This window comes from Colletotrichum jinshuiense, chromosome 6, assembly GCF_051148585.1.
Source record: "Colletotrichum jinshuiense chromosome 6, complete sequence".
Classification (NCBI taxonomy): Eukaryota; Fungi; Ascomycota; class Sordariomycetes; order Glomerellales; family Glomerellaceae; genus Colletotrichum; species Colletotrichum jinshuiense.
Genome location: NC_139313.1, coordinates 79,504 through 94,785, shown reverse-complemented (window position 1 = coordinate 94,785; position 15,282 = coordinate 79,504). Strand labels below are relative to the sequence as shown.

General features: G+C 53.8%; 5 protein-coding genes across 5 annotated transcripts; 3 read left to right on the top strand and 2 right to left on the bottom strand.

Annotated features, from left to right (window-relative positions):
• Positions 1-154: 154 nt before the first annotated feature.
• EsH8_VI_000024 (Extradiol ring-cleavage dioxygenase, class III enzyme, subunit B) lies at positions 155-1,166 on the top strand (the record flags this gene model as incomplete). Its single annotated transcript, XM_083271277.1, has 3 exons — positions 155-194; positions 278-589; positions 670-1,166. 3 exons carry the CDS (start codon positions 155-157, stop codon positions 1,164-1,166), a joined length of 849 nt encoding a protein of 282 aa, XP_083126451.1.
• Positions 1,167-1,514: 348 nt separating this feature from the next.
• EsH8_VI_000023 (uncharacterized protein) lies at positions 1,515-3,084 on the bottom strand (the record flags this gene model as incomplete). The annotated part of the gene is made up of 2 exons (XM_083271276.1): positions 1,515-2,481; positions 2,546-3,084. The coding sequence occupies 2 exons, from the start codon at positions 3,082-3,084 to the stop codon at positions 1,515-1,517; spliced, it is 1,506 nt and encodes a 501-aa protein (XP_083126450.1).
• A 3,220-nt stretch (positions 3,085-6,304) lies between these two features.
• Positions 6,305-7,309, bottom strand: EsH8_VI_000022 (glycosyl hydrolase family 61-domain-containing protein; the record flags this gene model as incomplete). The annotated part of the gene is made up of 1 exon (XM_083271275.1): positions 6,305-7,309. The coding sequence occupies one exon, from the start codon at positions 7,307-7,309 to the stop codon at positions 6,305-6,307; it is 1,005 nt and encodes a 334-aa protein (XP_083126449.1).
• A 3,409-nt stretch (positions 7,310-10,718) lies between these two features.
• Positions 10,719-11,203, top strand: EsH8_VI_000021 (cytochrome c oxidase-assembly factor COX23, mitochondrial; the record flags this gene model as incomplete). The annotated part of the gene is made up of 4 exons (XM_083271274.1): positions 10,719-10,801; positions 10,872-10,979; positions 11,063-11,090; positions 11,156-11,203. The coding sequence occupies 4 exons, from the start codon at positions 10,719-10,721 to the stop codon at positions 11,201-11,203; spliced, it is 267 nt and encodes an 88-aa protein (XP_083126448.1).
• A 576-nt stretch (positions 11,204-11,779) lies between these two features.
• Positions 11,780-15,132, top strand: EsH8_VI_000020 (N-acetyltransferase B complex non catalytic subunit-domain-containing protein; the record flags this gene model as incomplete). Its single annotated transcript, XM_083271273.1, has 8 exons — positions 11,780-11,914; positions 11,973-12,257; positions 12,313-12,393; positions 12,447-12,536; positions 12,589-12,929; positions 12,977-14,118; positions 14,179-14,297; positions 14,347-15,132. The coding sequence occupies 8 exons, from the start codon at positions 11,780-11,782 to the stop codon at positions 15,130-15,132; spliced, it is 2,979 nt and encodes a 992-aa protein (XP_083126447.1).
• Between the last annotated feature and the right edge of the window lie 150 nt (positions 15,133-15,282).

Below are 15,282 nucleotides of genomic sequence, written 5' to 3'. Positions count from 1 at the left end.
GGCCCCTCCCTTTAGTTAGCTGTATAAGGCTCCTGTAGCAGTTGAACAACATCGAATGACATTTACAACGGGCCGTCTATTTACCATTAGAACTCTACGATCCCCCAGAATTTTCTTGGCAGGTACCAGATACTTTACAACATCAACGCCCGCCATGACACGTGCTGCAGTGATTTGTGTATCGCACGGCGGAGGTACGGAGATGCGCTACGACCCCCCCCCCCCCCACCCCAACCTGGGGCACCAGAAACCTTCAGCGCTAACTCACGGCTTTTAGGCCCCTTGCCCGTCCTTGGAGACCCCGCCCACGCCTCCATTACTGCGTCACTCAGGGACCGCGTACCCAAAATCCTCAAGCTCAACACACCAGATGCGCCTCGAGCCATTGTCGTTGTAACGGCACACTGGTCTGAAGGCAAGCCGACCATCTCATCTGGAGAGCGCCATGATCTCTACTATGACTATGGCGGATTTTCGCGGGAGGCGTATTCTCTCAAGTACCCCGCCCCTGGATCGCCAAGTATCGCAGAAGAAGTGAAGCAGGCCCTCGAGAAGGAGGGTCTCTCACCAGTGCTCAACTCCAGACGTGGTAAGTCTGAATCGGGACCGGCGCTCATTCGCACGACGAGTTGCCAAAAACGACGTTGGGACTAATATTATTCGAAATAGGTTGGGACCATGGCGTTTTCGTCCCACTTCTCCTTGCGAACCCCGCCGCCGACCTCCCCGTAATCCAGCTCTCCGTTCTCACCTCGGAAGACCCCGAGGAGCACTTCCGCATGGGCCGTGCTCTCTCGGCCCTGCGGGACTCCAACGTTGCCATCTTCGGCTCCGGCTTTGCTTCGTTCCACAACCTGGGCAAGATGCGTTCTCTGTTTATGGGAGACCCCGCGGCGGCTAAAAAGCTGGCCAAGCAGGTCAGCGAGTGGAACAAGGAGCTGACAGACGCCGTGTCCACGGAGAAGCGGGAAGATCGCGCGAAGGCGTTGGCAGGATGGCGCAAATTCGCCCACAGTTACGACATGCACCCGCCCGGCGGCGGCGATCACTTCATGCCCTTGTTGGTCTGCGCCGGGGCGGCAGATGACGAGGTTGCTAGGGTGTACAAGGATGAGTTTTTCGGCCTGGATAACAAGACGTATTACTGGGGAGATGTACGTGTCTGATTAATCTAATTAGTGCTAAGTTCATCTCTATATGCCCATTCCTAAGCGCCAGCCCATGTCTGCATCTATCCAAGCGGAGTGCGGAGAGGGCGAGAATCATCGCATCTTCTCTCGTCTATCCCATAATACATTTATTCGTTACATCATGATTCTTTCACTGTCCTTGCCATGACACATCGACGCCGAATGCTGAGGAGAAAATCCAGTCCTGTGAACGCGGCAACGCACGGTTATCCTCCCCCCCCCGATTCCACACCTCCCAAACACCTTTTGTAAACGCAAAAATCCAGAGGCGGTGGTAATACATTACGAACCAAGGGCTCTCTCTGCGGACGAGATTCCGAGTCGTCAGAATCTGCCTCCGATGCCCATGGCGTCGACGACGTGGGGTTCCTTCTCGACGACCCAGCCACCCTGCACGTAGTTGACGAGCCAGCTGACCTCGCGCCCGCGGTGGCCGTCGCACTCTCGGCATCCGCGCCTCGCCATTTCGAGCCCCACGACGCCATCCATGACGCCGTTCTTGCCGCCAACCGTCGCTCCCAGGCCGGTCCAGCTGAGCCGGCGACTGTCCTTGCGGGAACGCCTCGTCTGCGCGTAGTTGGCCATGGCAGCCAGCTCACGCTTCTCGGCGATGTCGCGGTCGATCATCATGACGTTGTCGAGGATGCTGCTGGGGGCCTGCGGCGACGACGGGTCCGGGAAGAGGGCAGAGAGGTAGTCCGTCAGGAGCATCACGGGACGCTGGTCCGGGATCCAGTGGCCCGAGGGCTGGGGTACCTGGTTGTGGATGACAAAAACGCCTCCACAGAAGCGGCCGTCGAGTTTCTTGTGGACGGAGCGGAGGACGCCTATCTGCGCAAAGGGGTCGTTGGAGTAGGCAAAGTGCTCGATGTGAGGGCCGCGGTCGTCGCCGGCAGCGGCAGAGCCATCGTCGTAGCGGGTCGTCTTGCGGCTGCTCTCGCCCACCGGCACGACGAACTCGCTGGCTGCGGCGCCGAAGGTATAGATCTCGAGCTTGGTCAGCTTTTCCGGCTGGATGTCGGCGCAGAGGCGGGAGAGGACGTGGGACGTGGGCAGTGTGCCGTTGTTGTGGGCGAGCACGGCGACACGGGTAACGGCGGCGTCGAGGAGTGCGGTGCGGAGCTCGGTGTAGAGGGCGCGCGAGGCCTGGGTTTGGAATGGGAAGCAGCGCTGGATGGCGAGGAGGAGCATGTCGAAGGGGAGGCCATAGGTTGCCATTTGGATGCCGCTGAATGAGCGTCCGAAGAGACGGGCGAGGCGGGGGAGTGTGCATTGTGTGAGATGGAGAGAACTGGGGAGTGATGAGCGGAATGTCCATTGGGTTAGATTTTTTCTAGGCCGGGGAAGAGACTCACCTCGTACCCATGCCGCCGATGAAGATCCATCTCTCGTCGTCGTCTTCGACCTCGATTGTTCTATTGCCGAACTCGTCACAGTTGACCATGATTTCGTTCCCGTTCATCAACCAGCTGAGACCGAGGACCAAACTCATCGATACTCCTAGCCACATTGCGAAAAAAAACCCGGGCAGTACCATGAACAAGGGAATGGCGAGCGTCATCACCCCCACCTCGACAATTGCCAGACTGAGCTGCACGATGATGTCCTTTAGGTGGCTCTTTGACAGGTGTTGGCGATGATTGGCCACGTGTGTCCTCAGCGAAGCCATCAAGCCCGGCATCATCCTCCACATTTCCTGCAGGTCTTCGTGGAGCAGTTGTAATGTCGGCTTTTGAGCGAGGGGCACTGTTCCGCAGGCGCCGTCGATGAGCGGCGGGATGTAAGTCACCGAGGGACCGCATATCTTTAACGGCCCGCATGTGCTTGAACGGGGCGAGGTGCGCGGGGAGCTGATGGGCGACTGGTACGTCGGTGACCTTGAGAGCCAAGGCATGGCGGGCGATGAGGTTGGTGACCTTTTTGCTGCTATGAACGGCATCGGGGAAAACTATCGACTGAAGCCAAAACGGAGGAGAGAGGATCGGAGGGATATAGAGAGAAGCAGCGTGGAGGGAAAGGTGGGGGGCCTAACAGCTTGGAACGCAGAGCATCTGGGGGGTCAATCAGAGTGCAAGAAGTGAAATTTTGAAGATTTCACATGCACCGGGGATCTTTTAATCTTCATTGCGTTGTTGTTGTTGATGTCTCATCGTTTACGCTGGTTCTCATTATCCTTCATCATTCCTCTCGCCGCTCGGGCAATCTCGTCGCAGACGCCGGCGTAGGGCGCTTGTTTGGTGGCGCATTCCTCGACCAGATGCGCCCGTGCCTCGACCATCTAGATTGAACCAATTTGGGCAAGGGTAATGAGTTGGTTTGGGAAGTTTGTTTGGATTCTTTTGGGTGGTTTGTTTACTTCCGAGGTCAACCCAGAGAGTTTGCAGTTGTGAGCTGAGGGGATTGTTCGGTCGTCGTCTCCGAGGAACCTGACTGGCGAGGTCTTACATGAGACCCAAATCCAGACGATGGCAGAGCTGTAGATCATGAAAGCTAGTCCCAGAGTTATCATGCCGCAGTACCATGCAGCGGACTATTGACTGCCCCGGCTGCACGGGTTCCAGAGCCGGGTCGCTCCCGCTGAGGCTAAAGGGATACTGCTGGAATCTTGGGACTGTCGGTGCCCAGAGCAACAGACCTTTTCTTGCAGACCAAATTGAGAAGTGCACAGATGCAGACATCTCGGCCGTCCATCGCATGCTAGGGTTCTGGGTGCTGGACTGCTGGTGAGCGCCAGGGGAACTAGGTAGGCGCTAGTCCGTATCTTCGTCCAAAGTTTGCGCGCCCCCCCTTGCATGTGAACTTCTGATGTAGGTTCGTCCGTTCTTCTGCCCGGGAAAGCACGTGTCCTTTGCGTTCGGCAGGTAAACTTCGGCGCCAATGGGACCGTGGTCGAGCGTCAACAGAGCTTCAAGAAGCCGCACAGCAATCGGGAGGCACCGGGAAGGGCACCGGGACGGCGGGAGTCTCTTACAAGTTGGATAACTCAAGTGAGGACTGAACCCATCGGTTTCATGGATCTAAATGAAATGAAACCCAGAGCTACTCTTCCGGAGAAGTAAGCACATGCGGGTTAGGAATGGAAGCCGAACCCCAGAGATGTACGAGTCTCGACAACGCATGTTAACACCGCTGCCAAGGGTGATTGTGCGCATTCCATCGGCGTCTCAATGGTTGTCTTCGCCTGGTGGGCCATAGGAAGAACAAATAATCCTGCCTAAAATCCGAGGATCGTTGCCTTTTTTTTCCATGGCTCTGAAGGTCTGTTCCAACTTCAAACACGGGGCGCTGTGTTTGGTGGTGGATGGAAGCGAGGCACGGACTACACGTGGGTGAGGCTTGCCACAGGCCGTTATCCGTTCATCTTTCATTGATGGACATGAGACTTTCCGTCTGTGGCTTTCTCGTGTGTTGGACATGAGGAAAGTTTATTTGACCGGGAACGGCTCAGGCACAAGCTTATGTTATCATACCTGTAGTTTTGGAGAATGGGATGAGGACGCAGTAGATATCCATGTGATTTGTTTCCGCAGTTATCCCCCTTCTAGCCTGGTTGACTAATGATAACGTATGTGGCGAAGTACATCAGGAGTAGAGTGTACGCCACCAAAAGCCACACATCAGCAAGGTGATATCTGATGTTGCCCCGAATAGGAAAACGTCCCAATGAGCTCACAGAGATGATTGATCAGGCCATGAAATGGGCCTGGTTGGCGTGGCTTTTAACTCCATATTCGAATGGTGCAGTCTTGTGTTCTAAACTTGGCTATTTATTTGTCCTCAAACTACAATGTGCAGCTGTATTACATTCATCCCAGGGAGTGCTAGTAGAGCGGGATTAGCATCGACTTGTGTTCTTGAATCAAAGCGGATGTCTGCATCATTGCACCACGCCGTATCTAGCTTCATATTCTAAACTATGTATGTATATTACGGGGGTATACTTTATGACGTGTCGAACTTGTAAAATATTTTTTAGAACCATTGCTTTTACTGCAGAAAAAAAAAAAAAAAAACCAAGGGTAAGCATCTGGAATGCCACGTAAGAGGCAAAGTCGATAGCAATGAGGCTGAGCGTGAAACGGACATACGTCATTAATGGCTGCAAAGTTTCTTTGTACCCTGTCCCGTGATGTTGACACAGCTGCATGGACTACAATTGTAAATCTGGTAGCAGATGCTGTTAATCATATCAAATATTTGGGGTAGGTACAAGCCGTTTCTCAATAATAATTTCTCCTCGGGAGGAAAGGAGCCAGCAGCTGCTCATGAATTTTTCTTCTCAACAAACAAGTTCAGCAACCATAAGCAGAAACTCAAGGCTATGGGACGATTGTTATTGTGGGTATTAACAAGTTCCATGTCACAGATATAAACATATGGCACGGGACGATCAGGGGTCGGTGCAGTTGCTCAGAGCCATCCGTAATCAGTGAGAGTTTCCGCACGACATCTACCGGGCCCACCATTGCAATATATACCCTGACTCAATATCCTTCCAGATTGGAAATGGTGGATCTCATTGCGATATCGTTCAAGCTCCCGATCCGATCCCATGGCAGAACTAGCATCAACCTGCGACGGCAATTGATGGCCAAGATAAAATGACGAATGACTCGCTAATGAATTCCTAAGCAATATGGAGTAGCCCGCGGCAAAACTGCACGGCTGCTGACGTGTATAGTACGCCGTCTGAGCAGATCCGTTGACAACCATTAAGTTAAGGCTAGTTGAGAGGAACTATGATTGGAAATAATATTAGATGAAGTATAATGGTTGCCGGCAGTGTACAGACAACTGAACTGTTTGGCTATAGGAGGGAGAAAATTCACTTGCATGTCACTCCGCATTTGAACACTAAAATCATGGTATATGCAGGCTTAATGCTATTCAAGGTACTATGTACAGGAATGCTGAAATTGAGACCGAGTCCAGAAAAATGTTGGAAACTCGCGCCTCGAGAACCGTGCACCAGGCAGGAAGCAGTAAGCCTGGATTCCACATCTGGCGTCTATAGTGAAAGAACAACTCCTCATCCGCGACTCATCAGAGGATCATGGTTGAATACCATGATGTAGCTCTATAACTCTCTCTCCTCGGAGCTACACTACACACGTTTAGTGAGCAGAGCGACGGGCCTTGCGGGAGCGGCGCTTCTTGCAGCCAGCAGCGGGGGCCTTGGTAGGAGTGGCAACGGGGGCCGCAGCGCTGGTGGAGCTGACGACGGGGGCAGCAGAGGCGACGGAGGTAGCAAGGGTGGTAGGCTGGGCAGCGGCGCTGGAGGTGACGACGGGAGCAGCGGTGGTGGGCTGGGCAGCAGCGCTGGAAGAGGCAACGGGGGCAGCAGAAGAGGGGGCGGGAGAAGAGCCACCGGAGGAACCGCCAGTCCAGAGCTCAGGGCCGGGGATCTGGTAGGTGGTGGCGTCGGCGCTGTAGAGGTTGTAGTGGATACCGGGGTCGGCGTAGGTGTAGCCGGTGTTGAAGTCGAAGTTCTGGGGGGGAACGTCGGAGCCAGTACCGGTGATCTCGAACTGGAGGCAGGCCGGGTAGAACTGGGCACCACGGGCGGGGTTGACGTCGTAGGTGGCGTCAGACTCGTGGTGGGCAATGACCTCCTGGCGGATGAGGTACTTGCCGGCCTTCAGAGAGGCGGGAATGGTGACATTGCCAGACTTTCCGCCGTTGGTCTTGAGGTTGTCGACGGCCCACTTGCCGTTCTTGTAGCCCTCCTCACCAATCTTGGTCCAGATAGCACCGGTACCGTCACCCGAGGTGTAAGGGGCGATGTAGGTGATGATGGGGCCCTTGTGGGAGCCATCGATGATGTCGTCACCCTGAGCATCGTGGTACCACTCAATCTGGAAGCTGTCACCGGCGGCGGCCGGGGCGAAGCCAGTAGCAGCCGTGCCGCCGTTGACGTTGCAAGCAATGGCGGAGCTGGTCAAGTCCTTGACGGGGGAGTTGGAGGGGGGGCTACGGATGTACTTGATGCTGCCCGAACCTCCGAGCGAACGACCGTCACCAACAGCCTTGTCGTTGATCCAGACGTCGATGGTCTGGGTGTGGGCGGCAGAGTAGCCGACGAGGGTGGCAAGAGCCGCGGCGGTGAATGAGAACTGCATGTTGATGGTTGTAATGGGGTCTCGGTGGAGAAGAGTTGTGTTTTAGAAGTGAATGTGGTTTGTGAGGTTGTGCTTAGAGAGCGTGGGCGAACGTCTAGTCCGGAAATGAGTGTATGGCACAGCCAACAAGAGAGAGACCTGAGTACAAGGAATGAGAGAATGACACCGATGTGATGATGGAGAAGTAGGAGAAAAGGAGCGAATGTGTCAGTGTGTGGGATGGAGGTACATTTATAAGATGTAAGCGTATACGGTGCGTGTGTGTGCGTGTGTGAGAATGGGTACCCATCCATCCATCTGGGCCATAACGCGCCCCAAGCTGCATCCATCTTTGAGCCATCCCCCATCTCTCCTGCTTCAATCTCTAATCGTCTATGCCCATCTCCGACCCTGCCCCATCTCAGGGCACTAAGTCAAGGTGGGCAGCCAATCTGGGAGTGCATCTCGTCTCCTCATCGCGCGGCTAGAGCTGGCGATTCCGTCAGTTGCCCAGCAAGCCAGGGCCCCTGACTCCCCTGAGCACCCTCGCCTCGAGCCCGCAATACAGTGTTGATGTGAACTCGCGGAGGGCAGGGGATTGCCCTGGGCCCTGGCAGGAAGCCGGCCGCGATGGAGACTGTCGTCTCATCCTGTTCTCCTGCCAAGAGCTGCAGGAACGCCGCAAGAAGACGAGAAATGAGATGAGGCTGATGGGTCTATGAGGTGACCTGGCCCTAAATTGGCTCCTGCGCGTCCTGCCAGGCCGTCCCAATCCCTGTCGTTCGGCGGCAACCGAGGATGGGTTCATTAATGAAGTCGTTGCGATTAAAGTGAGGGTGCGGATATGAAACATGCAGACAGGGTGACAGTGGATCGCCGTGACCCCCCTGCAGCGGTGCGGCTAACCCAAACAACCTTCTTGGCCTTGATTCCCGGGGTTGGAATGAGTTAACAACCCGGCTGGGTGGCCCCTCCCCTGGCCTCCGACAGGGGAAACCCTCAAGGGCTATATACAAGCTAATGGAGAAAAGTCCCTTGTCGGTGGCTTACTAGCACAATGGGTTTACATTCTGGGGGGACGAAGAAGAAGAAATAAATAAAGAAAGCAAGCAAGCAAACAAATACTCGCCCAGTTTCAGGTTGTCGATGCACGATGCAACGCTAGTATATGCCATCACAAGCTCAGATCATTGGACAACTCGGTGATGACTGACAGATCTGGACGCAAACATGCATATCTTTATTACGGGCCTTGCACAGTGTGCTGGTATGTATAGTCGAAAGATTCAGATTGAGGGCATCGTATGTAGGGCGCGTTTCGCCCACCGGTTGCAACAGTCTTTCCCTGAATCGCGAGTGCTTCGGGGCATGCCGATTGTGCAGTGTTGGTGATGGTGAGAGCCAGAGAGACTCAACAGAAACATCTTGTGCGCAGGGGTGTGAGAAAGGGAGAGAGAAGAAATTCGGACGGGACTCGATGTATGGAGAAAGAATCCCCCTATGTTCCGTGGCCGGGCCCCGTCGTTCGTATCAGTCATCAACATTCGGCTCTGGGGAGTTGATCGGGCACGTCTATTGGCACAAAGCGCGAGTCTTTTTGCTCCGTGCGTCTTTCCAACTTCCCGTATGCCGTATGCCGTCCCTCCAGGCCTCAGGGGCTCGGCTAAGATCAGTAGGGGATGTAAATGAGGAAGGCGTTATAGTGGCGGCGGCGGTGGTAGTGTCGCTTAAACGATCATATGTTGCATGATCTCCATTTTGGTTGCATTCAAATATGGCCATTATCAGCCCCCCCGAATGGTGCGGACGACGTTGCCACCCGTCGCTGCAACTCTGTTTGTCTGCGACGTGGGCTGGCCGTTGAAAAGGTCTGACCGCCCCGCCCGTATCCCAGCAAGAGGGCAAACTTGGACGAAGCCATGGGCGATAGAAGCTGTGGAGAGGACTGCAGAAGTGACTGGCCTGGCCTGACAGAAGGAGGGGGGCCCGGTTCCAGGCTCGCGCAATGTCTCTCGCTAATGCGGTGGGGTAAGATGCAAAAAAACCATTTTGGCTTCGGGTCTCCGCTGGGCGCATGGCATGCACTCATTTCGTAAGAACCCGGAAGATCCGCTGGTCGGGCGGTGGCATTGCCTGCTAATTAGTAAGGTAGGAGTGCGGTGGTGCAGGTTTATTAGGTGGCCTGCGAAGCGAAGGGATTCCGGGGATTCTCCTCGGTAATTTTTTCCCCTTCACCGTTCATTCTTTGCGGTGTGTGTATCCATGTTCGAAGGGACGGTCTAAGTGGTGACTCCGTGCCGCATGCTTTTTTTTTCTTCCCTTTGCCTTCTTAATTTCCAGGCGCCTGGCTACTACTGAACGCCGCCCAAGTTTTCCGAAGAGCATGGGCAGCCGATGATGATGGATGGATGCGATAGGTTGTGACGTACTAAAAAAAAATTCGTTTTTTTTTTTTTGGCAGCTGTACAAGCGCCGTGTTCTTAAGCTTGACTGTGTGTGACTGCGAGGTGCATGTCGACAACTGGCCAGATGGCTAAGACGCCCGCGGTTGAGGTTTGATGTGTGACAGTGTCAGACACGGGGCTTGACAGCGCGTCTTGAATCGAAATATGTGACAGATTGGCGACTGTCGGGCTGCCGCGTCACCTGAAAAAGCATTGGTGTATCTCTCTTGCAGGTGCCCCTTTCTCCGGACCTTTGGTACCGACAAGCCGTGCCAAGTACAAAAAAAACTGGAGAGCGGGAGGTCTGGCCATGGATCCCGATTGAAAAGGGGGGGGGGGGGGGGGAGCAAGAGGATACCAGCTGTATTCTGTAATGGAAGTGAGGTTGTCGTTCACGAGTAGAGAAATCGGACGTGAACAGATAATAAGCACAGGTGAAGTCGAAATAAACACCATGCACAACTATAAACATTCAAACACTGTTACGTTTACCTTATTTGTAGAGTTATAATCCAAAATGGAACTTTATTCAGGACAGACCCGAATTTGTCGGCAAAATCGGCCGTGGACGGCACATTTTGCCGGCATCCCACTGTATTGCACGCCGTGGTAGCGTCGAGTCGCATGCGCACTGCCCAATTGCCCTGCATGCGCCACCGGTGGCTTTTTTTTCCAATTTTTTTCAAGCTGTCATACGGAGTATGCGGGGAATGATATTTTGGAGAACGACAATTGGAGATAATAATGCCTGAGGCTAGAACTTAAGTTCCAAGGCATCAGAAAGTTGTTATCTTATCGCCTACCACCACACAGCACCGATCATTACGTCGTCGCGTCACTTGGTCAAACATTTGTCGCACAGCAGCACCAGCAGCAACAACACAGCTCGCGCATCTGCTACAATTGTGACGCAACTGACCCCGCCCAGCCGATACGAAAAACGTCTGCCGAAGCTTCCCTGCCGCCAATCCTCTCCGATTATCGAAATGTCGAACCCGCAAGAGCCTGCTACGGGCGTGACCGAAAAGGTCGACGAGTCTTACGCCGAGAGCAAGGCCAAGTTCGAAGGGTAGGCCCCCGCCCCATATGCGCTCTGGGTGTCAACAGTAGCCAATTGATGCCGGAACGATGGCAAATAGAAAAGCTAGAAGCGAGTACTTCGACCCCTGCCAGGAGCTCGCCCAGAAGAGCATTAAATGTTTACACCGAAATGGAGGAGATAAAACTATGTGTGGAGACTACTTCCAGTAAGCAAGCGTCTTTCCCTGTCGCCATGCCACTGGTTTGGTATCCGACATGTGCGGACGCATGAAGGCTGACTTCGCTCCAGGGCATATAGAGACTGCAAGAAAGCATGGGTTTGTTCTACCTCAGCTCTGCCGCCATATAGACATCGAGATACTCACTGACTTTGCTATCAAAGTTTGACAAGAGAAAAGAAGAACGAAAGAAGCAAGGCGCTTGGTGGTGATGCGCATAATTCAGTTCTACTTATGCCGCCGCCACGAGCTTTAAATCGACCAGCGAAGGGTGCATTGACAGGAGGATGGAGTAGTGTACATTATGTATTATGCATGCATACTCGGGAAGCGAGTCGTCATGCTGTATGAGTAACTTGGCCATGTTTAAAAGAGATATTAGCTCCCCTCTAATAGCGGCAATGGGATTAGCTGGGATATGAGGGTGTCGTCTGCTTGTTTGAGCGTACTTTATCAGTTCGCCTTCAAAGGGCTCTTTGGCCCTACCCCTGTGATAAATAATGGCAGCTTAGTTTGTCTGTAGTTCCGGACGGCCATGCATGTCAGCTGTGACATTGTCGTTGAGCTGGACCGGATCGGCGCCGTAGAATCGGAGGTAATTTGGGTTGGCCGGGACTTTGGACCGGGACCCAGGACGGGAGGTGGGGTCCCGGAGGCCGGGGAGAGTATTTACCCGAGAGGCCAATCAAACATTACAGTGTAATTCCCTAGACGTTTCTTGCTGCACCTTAGAGCGCAGTGCCCCTCCAAAGCTAACTGTGCCCCGCCATCCGATCAGAAGCATCACCATGTCCTGGAACCGGCCTCAGCTGAAGAGCGGCATCGATCTGCAGCTGCAGTCGGCCTTCAACGATGGACAATGGGCCAACGTCATCCGTCTCGCTGAGAAGCGATTCCGGACCTCTAACGATCCCTATTTTGAGGTAAGTCGTTCACCCTCACCGCCAACCTGACTCACTTAAAGCTGATCAAACATTTCAGGCCGTGAAAATATGCGCCGAGAGTCACTTAGAGTCACCTCTGGAAAAGGCCGCGCCTCTTTTTGCCGTTCAGAAGCTTGTCAATGATGCATCAGCTGTGAGGGACGTCGATTCTCTTGAGCTGTTGGAGTGGGCCTCTGAGGGTTTTGTTGAAGGCCAGGATTTCTCCGCAACCTTTGGCCCCCTGAAGTTGCGCTATGTCAAGGCAAATCCCAAGGACAAGAATGGTGGGACAAGATGCCTCGAGTCTTGTCTGCTGCACTGGGACTTGGTCAGCGCACAGCAAGTGAGTTTCTCTCGCAGCTTGAGTATGAATGTCATATTCTAACGGGAGCAAACAGATCGCGGCAGTTCTCGATAAGTCGTTCCCCCAAGAACGGAGCTTCTTGTTCTGGAATATTGCTATTACTCATATGTTAGCGGTTAGTCTCTTGGGATCGCGCTCTGCCGAGGAACCTTGCTAACTCTGATGTAGATCAGCGACCAGTGTCCCGCTGGAAAGAAGCAGCTCTATGGCATGTTGGCACTGAAGCAGATGCAACGCGCGGCGCAGTTTGCCGAACAGGTAAGACGAAGCCTTGCAGCAAAGCAACTGTGGCTAACAGAGTGGCTCCAAGAAGAACGGAGAAGTCTCCGACCGAGCGATTAAGACAGAGGAAGAAATCCTTCTTTTCTACCGCATTCTTGAGGCCCATGGCTCTGACGCGGAATGGGAGACGGCTCTCAAGGGCCCTACTCTCAATCCCGTTTACCAGTTCAAGGCGGGGCGTAAGGACTTGTTCCTGCATACCATCCAGGTCCTTGAGCGAATGGGGAAGTGGAAGACCGTGTATGATCTTTGCAAAGAATGCCTTTCGGCCACCAACGACAAGGATCAGTTGAGCCTTCTCGCGTGTGATTGGACTGTGTGGAAAAAGTTCCTTAATGCTGCTGGCCGGATAGGAGAATCTCTTCAAGAGTGAGTTGATGTCCATGCTTATCTACGCTGTGTCTAACCTGCAATAGGGTTTCGGTCGAGGTGTCAGAACTCATCAACCGGTTCTTGACACAGGAAAATGTCCGTTCCATTTACAAGCGCAACGTCCGCTTGGCAAAAGTTGAAGCCTCCTTTCTTTTCGCCCATCTTACGGCGTCCAGCCCTGATACAAACTCGGCCAAATCAAACCAGTTCGAAGAAATCTGTCGGTACATCGATATCGAATGCGAGTCTCCCGCCTGTTTTGAAGATGTCAGAGGCTTCGTGGAGAGGCTCCCGCCCCAGGAGATCAAGGAGATTGCCTACGAGTACGTCACTCGACTGGCAGAAGAATCACAGGACGTCACCCGGTCAGCATCCATAAAGGCGCTGGCCTTCAAGCTGCAGTACCTTGCTCTCTCATCGTCCAAAACAATCATCCGCGTCCCGAATGAGAACCCGACGAAACCGAACGACTGGAAATGCATTTTCTGCGCGGCAGTCAACGAAATCCCCACCTGCACCGTCTGCCTGAAAAACCTATTAGAGTCGACACTGGCTCTGTACTCTACTCTCATCAACTCTTCCGAAATAAAGTCTTCCCTCGACTGCATACCCGAGCTTGCCATCCTTGCAGCAACATGCTGTGTTAGATTGAGCGGCGTGCACCAACGTGGAGTTGACAGACCTACTTGCTTCTCGAAAAATAGCCGGTATAACCGCCTGCTCCAGGCTGCCCTCATCATCGAGGATCAGCTCACCAGAACGCCAAAGCACACAAGGCTGACGCTTGTCTTGGTTCGCATCTATCTTGTGCTTGGCTGCGCATCCCGAGCTCGAGAAGTTTGGGATACGGCAGACGTCAAGCGCACCATCATTGACTCGCTTGGCCCCTACTTCTTCGACCGCCTATCGACCGTCGCCCCAACGCTGGTTTTGCCACCCAACAGACCTGAGAGAGGTCTAATGCAGGGCCTGAAGGCTCACTACAGCACATCTCTGAAGCTCAGAATGCCTAGACGACTGGCTGATGCCTTTGAAGCAGAGAGCTACACGGCCATCCTTGATATTCCGAGTTACATTGAGCGTTTGAGGTCGAGTTGCACGCTTGTCATGGGCTATGTGGAGGAGTCCAGAGCTGCTAGAGCTCTGGGTGTTCGTGGAGACACGGTCTTCGACGAGCCCGCAATCGGTGAGGAGTCAATCGCAACCACCCTGTGTTGTCACGTTGCTAACACTTGTCTGTCTGTAGAGGAGATCATCGATGCTACTGTGTTGAATGATGTGATTGATTACGGATCTGTCCCTAACCTGGAGGCGGCAACAAGTCGGCCCATCTACGACGTCCTGCGACTGGGCCCGGATCCATCGGTATGTACCTATTGCCTTTATCACCGGGATTTGCTAACCGAAGCGCCAGAACATTCGCTCCCACCTGGCCCTCTCCGCAGAGAAGTTCTTTGACACCCTGTCTTTCAAACCCGCACCTTCGTATAAGGTCACCAATGTTGCGCAGACAACAGCAGCAGAGCAGACATTCATTCTGGAATCCCTCCAGAGACTGAGCGCCTCCATGAGCAAGTTTTTGCATGCTCGTGGGAAACAACTCACCCAGCAGGAAGAGATGTTCTACGACATCATCTCCCTTCTTGCGACACTGGTACCCATCGCCATCGCCGCCAGCAGAGGCCCGCCGCCCCCAGAACTTCTGTCAAGTATCGTGTCGGCCGTCAAGTCGGGTCTCGAAGCCCTCCGCGCCCAGTCCTTATCAACTCCGACCGAGGCGGAAGGCTCCGAGGTGCTGTTGATATTGAGTTCGCTTCATGGCCTTTCCATTCTTCGCGATGCTGCCGCGGCTGTGAAGCTGGCGACATCATACATCGTGGCTTTCAATGAGCGAGAGAAGGAGCGGGACCGTTCAGGGCAGAGCAATTTGCCCAAGGACGTGATGGCGCAAGTCAAGGCCTTGGAGAGTGCAGCGGGCACCGCTATGACGGAAGGCAAGGCACGGGTTGCCTTGATGAAGAAGGAGAGCGATAGCCTGAGTTCCCGGTTGAGTTCATGGACCTTCGAGGCAGAGCCGGACGACAAGCTGGCGAAGCAGATCCGCGAGGTTGCTGGATCACATGTTGGTGTTTGGTCGCAGAGGGTCACTGATAGTTGGCGGACCAACATCAAGGGCTGGGAGGTGGTGCGATGGGAGTAGATTTCTCACTTCATGTATATGACTGAGATGCGCGGAGCCCATTACCCCGGTTTGCGACATTAGAGGGGTAGTTTTATCACCGAAAAGCAAGGAGCTCAATAATAGAGAACCGTCATTAGCCCTCTTCTTTTGATCGAGTAACAAGCGCGC